Below are 13,698 nucleotides of genomic sequence, written 5' to 3' on the forward strand. Positions count from 1 at the left end.
AGGGTCACACAGCTAGTAAGTGTCAAGTGTCTGAGGCCAGATTTGAACTCAGGTACTCCTGAATCCAGGGCCAGTGCTTTATCCACTGCGCCACCGAGCCGCCCCACTGATGTGGATTTTAACCCGTTGCTTCTCTCATCTTGTATGATTTCTAGGGAAACTGTTCGACACATTGAAAGCCTTCTTGTTCTCAGGGGTACCAGTTACACTCCTCACACTTGTTTAACTGTTGTCTCTCTTTCTTGTTACACAACTAGCCTACCTACTTTCCCCATTATACACGTCCTCTATATGCCATTTATGCCACTTCTTTCATGCAAAGCATTGTTGGTAGCATGCTGCAGCCTGCTAACTGTAAGCAGTTACATCCACCATCTGTCTTTTCCATTACCTTTTGAGTTATTTGTCATGTTAATTCTTCAGGACCTGGTGTTCCATGATTCACAGCCATATGGCATCACTGGGCTGCTGTCAGTACCCAGCCTTAGGATAGGAGGAAGACAGGGAACTATGTTAAAAGCACTCATTTCTTAAAAATAAGATTTCATGTGCACCCATGAAGATAAATTCAGTTTCCTTCTATTAAAACATACACTTAATATTGTAAAACACTTGGTTTCATTGCTCTTTTTTATGTTGATTACTTTTGCTGTAGTTAAAAAGAGTTCTTGAGAAAAATTATTAGTGGGGCATAGTCAACAAGTACATTAACATAATCTATTATTGATTCCATGGACTCTTTAAAAACCAAGAATCTGGAGTCTGTGAAAATCAGGAAATTTGGTGGTTGGTTTTTTCTTTTACTTTTTTAATTTCCTGCTGTCTTTTTTTTTGGGGGGGGGCAGGGCAATGAGGGTTAAGTGACTTGCCCAGGGTCACTCAGCTAGTAAGTGTCAAGTGTCTGAGGCTGGATTTGAACTCAGGTCCTCCTGAATCCAGGGCCGGTGCTTTATTCACTGTGCCATCTAGCTGCCCCCCTGTTTTTTTTTTTTTTTCAGTGAACCTGACAATATTATAGAGCAATATCATAGACACTTAATTTTATTTTGAAAATAGATCTTCTGAATATATTAAGAAATTTGCTTTCAAGTACTGGAACTGCATTGAAGTATTCTAACTTTATTGAGCTTTCTATAGATCAGGAGTATGTGTCTAAAGGAAAAAGCCTTGCTGTTTCTGCAAAAATGCCAGAGCTGACAGATCCCTTGGATTTTAATTGCCTGTTACTAGTTAGGTACACAGATTAGTGATTGATTAGTCAACTCCTGAGATCCATTTCTTGAAATGAAGCTTGGAAATTAAACATTTGATTACATTTGGCCCTTTACATCCAGAATGGGCTTTAAATGTAACAGTTTTAGTATAGTCATTTTAAGTGTGATTAAGATTTTTAGGATGTTTCTATATATATAGTTTGCTTAATCATTTTTTTTAAAGGTTTGCTTCCTAGAAAATTCCCCAGTTTGATTTGCTAAAAGATTTCCTATCTGGGGCAATGGTCCCTACAAGAATTTTCCTAAAGGCATCCATATGTATTTAATAGGAGTGTAAGGGTACTTGAACAAAGTGTGCATCTGATTGTCTTTGTCTGGAGTGCCGTGAAATTTCTGGATACCATTTCTTTAGTCTTTGTACTTCAGTTTTGGGTAGTTTTAAGTGAAATGTCCTTATACACTTAATAGATTGGTATGCACAGCACTGTCCTTTCAGCCTTCATTTCTCTGAAACAAACAAGCCTTTTGCATTTCTTCCGTGTCCAGTGTATTGATTTGCCCAAGAGGTAAAAGCAGCATATGGTGATGTGGTGATGCTGCCCTGTGACAAGCTTTTCTAGCTGTTTTTTTTTTTTTTTTAGTGAGGCAATTGGGGTTAAGTGACTTGCCCAGAGTCACACAGCTAGTAAGTATTAAGTGTTTGAGGCCGGATTTGAACTCAGGTCCTCCTGAATCCAGGGCCGGTGCTCTATCCACTGTGCCACCTAGCTGCCCCCTCTAGCTGTTTTTAAGAATCTGATTACATGGGTTTTCCAGCCCAACTTATTTTGGTGCAGCTAGTAATGTGTTAGTGACTTTGGTGTGCATAGCACTATAGTGGGTATTGACAGAGAGAGACTGTAAACATATATAAAAACAAAAAAAACCCCACCCCATGATTCCTTTCCCAAGAGGGGAAATAAAACACCTACTCGGCCACACCCAAAACAAAAGAACACAAGAATGTGACACAAACTGAGTCCTTAGATGGTGAGGAGTTGTGGATCAGAGGAGGGGTCAGTACTGGTTAGAGTAAATCAGAGAATACTTTTCAGGACATGTTTAAAAAGAAGCTTAGGGGCAGCTAGGTGGTGCAGTGGATAAAATACCGGCCCTGGATTCAGGAGGACCTGAGTTCAAATCCAGCCTCAGACACTTGACACTTACTAGCTGTGTGACCCTGGGCAGGTCACTTAACCCTGATTGCCCTGCAAAAAACAAAAACAACAACAACAAAAAAGGAAGAGTGAAGGACATGGTCTGGCCTCAGGAGCTTGTTCTCCCATCGTTCATTGTCTGTTCTTAGAATCAAAGAATCATAGGGCTTAGAGCCAGAATGGATCATGGGAATTATCTAGTCCAGGGTTCCTTAACCTTTTTTTGTTTTATGGACCCATTTGGCAGCCTGGTGAAGCCTATGGACCCCTTTGGAATAATAGTTTTTAAATGCATAACAAAATATATAGGGTTATAGTAGGGATCAGTTCTATATTAGAATTTTATTATTAACATGTATTAAAAGAAAAATCAGGTGCATGGTTAAAAACCCCTGAACCAGTCCAGCCTTCTTCCTCTACTTTTTTTTTTTTTTTTGCAGGGCAATGGGGGTTAAGTGACTTGCCCAGGGTCACACAGCTAGTAAGTGTCAAGTGTCTGAGGCCGGATTTGAACTCAGGTACTCCTGAATCCGGGGCCAGTGCTTTATCCACTGTGCCACCTAGCTGCCCCCCTCTTCCTCTACTTTTTAAAAAATGTTTGTGCTGAATATTTCCTGTCACAAATGCTAAGATGACCTAGTCTCTGTTTCCCAAAGTTCTTGTCACTCCTACAACCCCAAACACTTCCCTGCTTATTAGCATGAAATCCATCAGTAACTTTTCTCTTTGGTTCTTCTATCTTCCAACAGTTGGATGAATTAACAAGAGCAGCAGAAATTTCAGTTATCCTACTTTTAGGGAAACTAGACTTCCAACAGACATCTGAAGGGCTCAGGTCTTCTACTGCTGTCCCGTTTTGGTGCCATATTGTTTTGATTTCCTATTACATAGTGTTACTTCCTATTATACCCAGAGAAAAAGAGTTTAATCCTTTCATTTAAGACTTGATAAGAAGGGCCTTGTGACTGTCATAGGAAGGCTCCTTAATGAGTTAAGCTTCATATACTTAAGGGGATAAGCTTTGGTAACTGGGTAATGAAGGGTTTAGCACAGAGGACTGACATCCACCAAGAAAGAACAGAAACCTCACTTGGGGCCATACATTTCAACTGCTTCTCCAAGTCTATTTTCAAAAGGTGCCAGAATTAACCGATTTCAGTTTTTTTCTCCCTTCCCTGGTCTCCTAGCTGGAGATAAAAGCATGTGCTAAACTAGCTAAAACATAGATGTGAAAGGGAGGCAGGCAGGAGGAGAGAGAGGACAAAACAAAGTACTCAGCCACAATGTCCCACTATTGCCGGCCTAATAACAGTCCTGAAGAAAATTTTCACTATTATAAATGCAACTACAGGAATCAACTAATTGTCAGTTAAATAAGAATTCCCTCAGTGCTATTCCATGGAGCGCCACCAGTCACAGTGGTTTCTAGGACAGCTAAACTGACATTTGCCTCACCCCATTTCCTTGTCATTTTGCTTCCTGTATACTCTTAGGTGGAGAAATAGAAGTCTACAAAGCAAATATTTTGGTCCATGCTTCAAGTCATTGGTTTGATAGTGGAGAGAACAGTGGATTCAAGGGTCAGAAAGCCTGGCTGGGTTAGAGTTTCTGATCCGGTACTTGCTTTAGATTGAAAAAGGATAGAGCAAGAATGAGCACGAGAAAACTGAAATCAGAGGCAAATGAGGAGTTAATACAAGAGCGCCTCATTGGTCTGAACTAAGTCAGTTTAAATGACCCAGATGGATTCTGCCCCTATGTTCTCAAACTTGTGGATGTGCTTGTTGGATCTCAGTTAGTGACCTGTGGAATCAGGAAGAACATGAACATTGCCTTAGAACTTAGAACAGGAAATGTTCCCCTGACTGTCAAAAAAAGGAATTAGGTGGATTCTGCTCTATCAGCCGGGAAGCGGGTCATGAAAGCGATGGTTTGTTGGCACTGAAAAGGAATTGGGTAACTACACTGAGCCATCCCTCGTTAGGGGGCAGGCATAAACATCGTGTATTTCTACAAGGTCTTTAGATGCCTTGAGTGCAGGGACTGTGTCTCATTTCTCCTTTTATTTCCTCCAAGGTTTTGCAGTGTTTTGCTTTTAATAAATGGTTAACGAATGAAATAAAGAAAAGCAGTTATCCTCATGACATCCTTGTGGACAAGATAGAGACATATAGGCCAGAGGACAGTAAAATCAGCTTTGATACAACCTGGAGTGATGATAAGAGCTGACATTTATCTTGCTACTTAAATGTTTTCAAAGCCTGTGACATATGTTATCCCATTTAAAGCCTTGATAGAGCCCTGTGAAATAGTTGCAACAGGTATTAGATTCCCATTTTTACAGAGGAGGAAACTGAGGGCTTAGTGAAGTTAATGGACTTACCCAAGGCCAGAAGTGGATTTAACCTAGGATTCTCCTGACTCTGAGTCTGCACCTTTGCCAACAGGTGGCAGTCTGCTTCTCCCTGTCGGGAGCTGTCCTAGGTCCTAGCTCCTGTTCTGTTTGGTTGGTGGAAGATGTGTATGTTTTATTCTATTTGCTGGGAGGACTTGGTGATGTGGTGGCTGATGGGATCAGTCTGAAAAGATCTCAGCAGGCATTAATAATGGTCCATATCTAACGAGAGTCCGTAATAGTTTAATAATGTTATTAAAGTGATGTACTCAAGAAGAAATAAGAAAAAAATCCCTTATACAGTGGAAGAATACATGTGGCTAGGGAGCAACAGCTCCAATGAAAAAGACCCTCCCCCCCCCTTCTGTTGAACTGCAACTGTCTTATGAGTAAATAACTGTGACATCACAGCATCCAAAAAGGCAGATGCCCTGAGGTTGTATCTGAGCTGTGACTGCCATCCTGGTTGGACCACTTGGAGAACTGACTCCACTTCTGGTGGTTAGCTTTTATAAAGGAGCTGGTTAAGTAGGAGCTTGTCCAGGCTGATGAGGGCCAGCAGAAGGCTCCAAAAAGCTTTGTTGTAGAAAAAGAGGAGAGGCTTGGGCAGGGTGGGGGTCTCAGTCATGGTGCTCACATGTTTGAAAGATCTATCATGTGGTAGAGGGAATACGTTTATTTTTTTTTGGCCCCAGAAAACATAATTAGGGGCAAGTGGTTAGAAGTTAGAGGCAAGCAGATTTTGAATTCATTGCCTCACAGTTTGAGTTATCTAAAAGTGTCAACACGTATTTTGTTAGATAATGAGGTCTTCATTTTTGGAGATATTCAAGCAGACCCTTGATGATTTTGTTTAATCTCTATTCAAGGGTAGGGCCCATGCCACAGGGCAGCAGTAAATGAGTGGAAGCTCAGGAACTGAGGTGGGATGATCCGCTGTAATAAAGTAGACAGTGTCAATATCTGCATTTTACAGGGGAGAACTCTGAGGCATAAAGAAATGCAGTGATTTACCCATGATCACACAGGTCTAGTACATGGTAGCAGCAGAATTTGAACCTGTCTTTCTGAGTCCAAATGGAGCTCTCGTGTGCACTGTTATTCTGTGCTGCTTCCCTGTCTTGTTCCACAATAAAGTGTGAAGAATGTGCTTTCTGAACTCTGAGGGGAGGGTGGTCCTTACCGACCTGGGGAAAAGGAAAGCTTTGTGGAAGAGCTCCCTGCCTCCCACTTTGAGCTCCTGAAAGAGATCTTCATACTCGGGCTTTAAAGGAGGAGTAGGAACTTAGCAGGTAAAGAACAAGAGGGAAATTGTTCTAGGCACAAGGATTCCAGAAGGCCCTGAGGGGAGAAGAGAAGGGGCAGGGCTTACAGTGCACCGAGAGGAGTAGCCTGAGGGGAAGTTACAGAGGCCAAGTGGGGCCACGGAGTGGAGGCCGTTTGTTTGGATGTGAGTTGGTAGAGTGGTTATACCAAGTGATTTTGAAATGCCTTTCCAGCCCCAAATTTGTGTGGTTTTGTACGTGCCCATCATCCTTCTTATCTCTTTTCTAGCACTTAGCATCTTCCACTTTGTGTGATTATTAATGGGAGAGACTCCATTAGCTTGTAAGCTCTTTGAGGGCAGAGGCTGGGAACATAACCATGAAATGTCCTATTTGCTGGGAAGGCTTGAAAGCTCCTGTTCTAGAAACCTGAGTGATTGTCAGTTACCCAGCCCATTGGCCTCCTGCTGTCTTTGCCTTTTGGCTGATCAGTGTCTGCGTATGGACATATCTATATTTATATGCATTCACAAAATGCTGTCTATGCTTGCATTTCCATGAAATGTTTTCTGTTTTGTTTTTAATAGTCCATCCGTCAACTGAAGTACTCCCTGTTTAAGAAGTCTCTCCTGGGCAGTGTGTCTGATAATGGAGTAGTAACTCTCTGGGATGTAAACAGTCAGAGTCCATACCATAACTTTGAATGTAGCCACAAAGCTCCAGCCTCAGGAATATCTTTTTCTCCCGTCAATGACATGCTGCTTGTAACCATAGGCCTGGATAAAAGAATCATTCTCTATGACACTGCAAGTAAGATGTAAGTGGTTCACTACTTTCTTAATTTAGTAATGAGTAAATACAACCCCATGCTAATTAGAGTTTGGATTTGTGGCTTGCACAAAGTCTAGAGAGATTGTCAGCAGCTCCAAAGATGTTAAGCAGATGGTTTGCAACAAGATCGCCTTTTTCTGTTCATCTTTTATGAAGGCTATTCCAAAAGCTAGAAAGCGTTTTTCTGGGATATTGTTCTTGTTACAATGATGATACAGTGTTTACAAAGAAATTCTCCATGGAATAATTGCTTATTATTTTAAGCATACAGAATTAATTATCTTACAAATTGGATGTCCTTCATAATAGAATAACTCAATATATAAAACTTAAAAGAGGATTCATTTTATTTTAATGCACTAGGAAAACTTAATTACCCCAAAACTTGGTGTTAGAGAATTTGCTGGATATTGGTACTGTAGTACCATGTTACTATGTGCCATCTTGTCTGAGCTTTAATCTGGTCTCTCGTGCACATAGCTACCAGGGTGTTAGAGAAAGACCAGAGACCCCATCTGTGATTCATGTGGAAAAAGATGATGTTACAGATAATGGCAGGGAATGTCCCAGCTGACGCCTCCTGCCCCAGGGTTAAGGTTTTCACTGCTACTACTTTTATAGCTTTCTGGATAGTCACGATTATAGGCCACCTTACAGTAAATTCTTGATGACTGAGGTTTGGTGAGGCTTCATAAATTGTAATGCCCTTGGTTCCCCCAGGTCAGCACTTCTATATTTATGTTACTATACATACTGTTGATATGATAGGATTTATTAGACTAAGTCTTTTGTCTTTCCAGACCCTTTCCTCCTTCCCTCCTGGTTGGTTTAGTCATAAGTATGGGAGTTAGAAGCTTTGCCAGTTGTAGTTTGTTGCCCCAGCCCAAGTAGGCCCAAGTACTATCTTATTTCTTCAGGGAAAACTGCTTCTGTTCTCTCAGTTGCTTACAAATTTAAGAGATTGAGAAGCTAAAAAGAGCTAAGGAAGCTTTCTTCTTAAGAAAGGATCCTTTCTTTGCTTTGGATGTAAGGGTAGAGCAATAGTGCGCGCGCGCGCGTGTGTGTTTGTGTGTGTGTGTGTGTGTGTGTGTGTGTGTGTGTATTTAACCCAGGGGCTACAGGATTTGGAAGGGAGCAGAGGACACGAGGGGAGGTGGGTGCACAAAACATGCCAATTTAGAACATGGTTTAGGTGCTTTCATTTGGTTCTTTCTGCTACTAGTTGAACATACAAACCCAACAAAGACATGAGCAGTGATGTGAGAAACATATTTTTTGTGTAGAAACACATGCATGTAAGTTAACAGGAAAACAGGATAAGAAACGTCCATTTTAAGCGTGTGTGTGTGCCATGGATTGAGGATATTTTAGTCTAACTCTAAAACGCGGCTTTGTTTAGACCGCCATATTTGGAGGGTCACATTCTTGTGACATTCTAGAATATACTTATACATAGAGTTATGTCTTTTTTTTTCCTTTATGAAGACAACTAAGAACTTTAAAGGCTGAGGCTCCCCTAACTGCAGTAGACTTCATGCCTGATGGAGCCACATTGGCAATTGGATCTTCCCGTGGGAAAATATATCAATATGACTTAAGGATGTTGAATTCTCCAGTAAAGACCGCCCTTGCTCACAAAACATCTGTGCAGTGTATAACATTTCAGTGCTCTTCTTCCCTTTTTAAGGTGAGAAATTTCCTTTTATTATTTTAGGTTTTGCTAAACAAAATCACAGCAGTAATCTGAAAGATTGATCTTCCTGCTCAGGACTTAAAACATGATTTGAATAATGTTCTTTTGTATTAAGTTTTAAATGGCAGTCTTTTTTTAAATAGCCATGTGATTAATTTAGTCTTTAAGATGCTTATCTTCATTTCTGTCTTTAATTCTCAGATATCTCTCTTCCTTCTAAAACCTCTATTTTAAAAATAACTAAACTTTTCTTTGTAGTTAAAAAAAATGTACAGATGACATTAAAAATTCTGAAATTGATATGGGAGAATTCTGACTTCCCTAGTAAAAAATAAAAACAAAAAATTCCAGGACATTTGTGGCTTGTTACTGCCTAGATTGGAGTAATCAAAAATTTTTAAATCATTTCTTACTACATTTCAGTCAAATTTAAATAAAGGCTCTTCAAATAAATCTGCCTTGAACAAAAGAACCGGGAAAGTGAGCAGCACGCCTCTCCAAAATCCTGAAATTGTCAGAGAACCAGCTTCTTTATCAGGTACTGCCGTTTTATCTCAGCTCATGACCACAGTTGAGGGGAAAGGATTGGTGGCTGTTCCGGACAAATCAGGTAAACCTATTTTAGTATCTTAATATTTTTAGTATCTCTCATCCGTTTTATATAGCCAGCATTTTCTCTGAGACTCTTAACAGTTTTATTTTTTTGTTTAAAGTTAATTTAGTTTTCTTTTTGTACTTATTTTAAATAAAAGTTTTAGGGTTCTTTCTTAAAAAGATGTTACAAAAACCAAACAGTCTGCACAGTAAAGAACCCTGGCTACCCTCAAACTGACAGAATGCTGCTAGTTACAGAAAATCTTGGTGCTTAGGTTAATGTAGCAGCACATACAGCAGCATGAAAGAAAGAGTCTTCAGATTTATGAGGTTGAGATAACATGGAGTATTCTCCCCAAACATGGATTTAATCTTACCCAGCAAAGTAGAAAATTATATTTTATTTCTGATTGTCATTTCAAAATAGAAAGAAGGAAGAGTTGACTTTACAGATGAAAATCATTGAAAGATTTTTCTTTTGTTACTGGTTAGAGGTAGATCTTTGGGATAAACTTTTTTTCCTCGTGATATTACTTTGCTTCTTTCTGCATTGTCCAACTATTTCATTGGCTTTTGCCCATGTAAAATATTTTAACTGACTGGGCCCTAATCTGTGGATTTTTGACTGGCTGGCTATGTGACTGCTATTAATTTCCTAAGCCAATCTGTTAGGGCCTTTTAAAATTTCTCCCATACTTGCTCCTCCCAAATTGATAAGCAAACAGCCTCTTTTATAATCAAAGCAGGGTTTATTTAGAAAAATAAATCTAAGAGATAAGAGTAAAGACATGCAGAATTATCAAGACCTGACTGCTTTCGGCCTCTCTCCTGCCGCTGCTTGTGCTTCCTCCTTTCTGTCTAACTTTCTTAGTGTCCTCCTGCATCTCTGTTCCAACAGACTTTCTTCTAGCGTTCTCTCCATCTAACTTCCCTCTCTGCACCGTAGTGACCCCTGAAAAGCCCCTAACTCCGTTCCTTCCTCTGGCATCTCTCTGTCTTCTTGCTAGCTCTTTCTCCATCTCCTCTGTCAGCCATAGCAACGAACCCTGTGCTTCTTCTCTCCCTGACCTCCTTCTCCTCTGTCTGTACGCCCCCCACATCTCCTTATCTTACGGACTCCTCTTAGCATCGCTACCTCCCAGGCTGTATATCTTCCTTCCCTCTCCTCAAACCTCGGGCTCCCTGCGCCTTGGCACATGCCAAGCTAATCGGCTGGCCTTGCTAGGGCTGTGGCGGTGGGGAATTGGGGAGGCTCGGGTCTTTGGTGTGCACCACACCCAGGGGTCAAAGGGCCTTGCCCCCTTGCTGCAGCCCCTCTACATGGGCAGGCAGGTGAGCCCAGGGCCTGGCCGGACAAGCCTGGGATCCCCAGGGCAGCTCCCCTCAGGGCGGAGGGAGCTGGGGCTTTCCCCAGTGGCTGGCTTTCTCTAAGGCCCAGGGGCTTCTCAGCTTGGCTGAAAGGGAGGGAGAGGGGCCACTCCGCTCAGGGAGCCTGAGCCTAATTTTAACGCCTACACCCACAATAGAGTACAATGGTACAGCACTCTTAGACTGTCAAAAGGAAGGAAACCTTTTTAGTATCCACTAAGAAATATGTCACATTGGCAACTTCCTGCAGACCATTGGAAGGACAAACCTAGATGTGTGCTGGTATGGAAATGAGCATATGGAGGTGCCGTTTTTCATGTATTCAACAGGTATTTATCCGTGCCTTCAATGCTCAAGGCCATTCCCAGAAGAGTAATCACCTTCTGATATAGCAGTACTTACATACCTCTGTCTTAATTTTAGTGTTAAGAAGCTTAGCAAAGACGTTTTCTTTTCCTCGATGGGTTGTACGGTTTGTGGACATGGCTTCCTTCCCGATTGTAAAATAGATGGTATATTTGTTGATTTGGACAGTAATGGGTATCTAGTCTTTGAAATATGCAAATAGGTCTGTGACCTCATCTCTTTGGGTATTACTTCTGACGATGAAGATCTCATCTTGTCCTGAGCACTTTTTGTCTATTCCCTCCCACAAATGTGCTCCAGGGACTCTGCCCCGTGAGTGGGCACTTTCCCCTGACGTGGTGGGGTCGTAATGGAGTTCTCAGTCCGTCTACCGTATTCTTGCTCTCACATGACCAGTGCTTGTTTCTCACGCATACGTTTGAGGTGATGAGTACTTTTAGAAACTCTTAGGTAGTCATTTTATATTGGCTCTGAATGTCTGTATTATCCCCATAAGTCCTAATTGTTACAGGGGAAATTCTAAATCATTAAAGAATCAAATGAAATGCCATTTCAGTCCACCTAGGACAAAGTTGTTGTTTTTTTCCCCCAATATAATATTAAATAATTCTTGCTAGGACTTAGAATTAATTTATTATACAGACTGCAGATATTTTTTTTAAGAATTATAAAATTGGGGCAGCTAGATGGCGCAATGGATAGAGCACTGAACCTGGAGTCAGGAGGACCTGAGTTCAAATCCGGCCTCAGACACTTAACACTTATTGGCCGTGTGACCCTGGGCAAGTCACTTAACCCCAATTGACCTGGGGGGAAAAAGAAAAGAATTATAAAATTAGTGCTATTGCATGTAAATTTTTGGAAGTTTTCCTGTTTGATAATGGCAGCACTCCTGAGGAAGTAAAAACATTCAGTTTAATCGTTGTTCAGCTGTTTCAGTCATGTCTGACTCTTCGTGAGCCTATTTGGGGTTTTCTTGGCAAAGATATTGGAGCAGTTTGTCATTTCTTTCTCCAGCTCATTTTATCGATGAGGAAATGGAGGCAAACAGGATTAAGTGACTTGCCCGGGGTTACATCGCTAGTGTCTGAGGCCAGATTTGACTCTGGTCTTTCTGACTCCAGGCCTTGAGCTTTATTCACTGTACCATCTACTTGCAACCTCATTCTGGCTAAGGGTATTGCTTAATGATACCTATTAGGCAGTTACTCTCTGTAGGTGAAACAGTGAGTTTACTCTGTGCCCACAAGGATCACTGACTAGCAGTACTATAATCTGGATGAAAATAGATTTCCTAACATGTGCCTTTAAACAGCCATGCTCGCAAAAAGTAAGAACTCTAAGCAGAGTCTTAGATTTATAAATTAGGAGATGAGGAGTCATAGATTGGTTGAATTTGGGGGCTGAAGGATTCTGATGGTCTTCTAATTTAATCCTCTTTTTAAATAGTTCAAAGAAGCTCAGCAACTTGACCAAAAGACTAACAGGTCCAGAACAAAAATGAAGAGGCTCCATTAGTTCCTTCTTTCCAGAGGTTTTCTTATTTTTAAATGGAGGAGCAAACCATAACATTCTGAATGAGAGGATGGGAGAATTGGAATGGCAGCCCCTGCTGGAGAGGTATTACAGGGAGGCTCCACCATGAGGAGAAAGCATGTGATTTGGAAGCCATGTGACTTTAGCGTCTGGAAGCTGCCCAGCATCCAGAACTTGCATCTGTAGAGCCGACTTTTAGTTCTGTCGATCAGGGCTGCCAACCAATTACCTTGGAGGGGTGTGTGTGTGTATGGGGGGGGGGGCCTGTTTCACAAGAGGCTTCTGGGAGGAGGAAGGAGTGAGCTCTTTTTTTCACCCGGGACCTCGACTTAGCTGGGGCAGAGATGCTGGCTCCCTGAGATAGATAGATGAAGGAATCTCTTTGATCACTAGATTCTAATGCACCTTAATAAGTGCTTAAAAGTCTAAACTCTTGCTAAAGCTTCTAATTTAAGGTGACCACTCATTAGATTTTAGACATTCTAGCTAGAATTTTAGCCCCTTCCAAGGACAAGTGTTTCACAGCCACGGTTCTCATCTTGTTAGTTAATAACCTTCGTCATATGAATAACCTTAGAGTTTGTGTGAAGAACCAGAGACCTTAGGCCATCTAAACAAATTCATTATACCAAGAGTGAATTTACATGTAAATTTTTAGAGGGATATTTATTGTTTAAACCATTATGGTAATACAGTGTTTTGAGTAAAATTTACAAAGGTAAAGTGGTAAAGCTTGGAATTATGCATAAGTCTTGAGAATTATAAGAATCCTTCTGAATGATATTCACAAAACTCACTTAGTAGGTTTCATGATGGAAACTTGGGTCAAATGAGATGAAATCTAATGTGCCTCATGAACCTTAAAGTGCTCTATAAAATGTCATTGCTACCACAACTGCTGTTATTGTTATCATTATTATTACTGTTGCTACTTGACTTGGGGTGGAATTGAATGTGGTCTTTTGCTATTATAATAAAGCTTGGCAGGATCACTACCTGTCTCTTTTGCTATTATAATAAAGCTTGGCAGGATCACTACCTGTCATGGAGGGAAACAGTTACAGGTGTTAGGGATGTTTATCCTAGAAAAGAAAATACTTTGGAGGAGGGAGAGAACTTGAAGGCTATTATGTAGAAGAAAGACCACATTTATACTGCCTGATTCCTGAGGGGATTCCTAAGGTCACTGGGTCACTCAAGGTCACTTAGATAGGTTCTGGCTAATTGTAAGGAAGTATTT

General features: G+C 41.0%; 1 protein-coding gene across 2 annotated transcripts in view; it reads left to right on the top strand.

Moving 5' to 3' along the window:
- The window catches only part of NEDD1 (NEDD1 gamma-tubulin ring complex targeting factor), a 63,044-nt gene that overhangs the window by 26,124 nt on the left and 23,222 nt on the right, over positions 1-13,698 (top strand). Inside the window, exons 6-8 of one of the 2 annotated variants that reach the window (XM_043968836.1) lie at positions 6,658-6,887; positions 8,387-8,588; positions 9,018-9,204. In XM_043968836.1, the coding sequence (XP_043824771.1) occupies positions 6,658-6,887; positions 8,387-8,588; positions 9,018-9,204 (619 nt within the window). The remainder of the gene's footprint in view (positions 1-6,657; positions 6,888-8,386; positions 8,589-9,017; positions 9,205-13,698) is intronic. The other variant, XM_043968837.1, reaches the window with a different exon arrangement.

Source organism: Dromiciops gliroides, chromosome 5 (genome assembly GCF_019393635.1).
Source record: "Dromiciops gliroides isolate mDroGli1 chromosome 5, mDroGli1.pri, whole genome shotgun sequence".
Taxonomy (NCBI): Eukaryota; Metazoa; Chordata; class Mammalia; order Microbiotheria; family Microbiotheriidae; genus Dromiciops; species Dromiciops gliroides.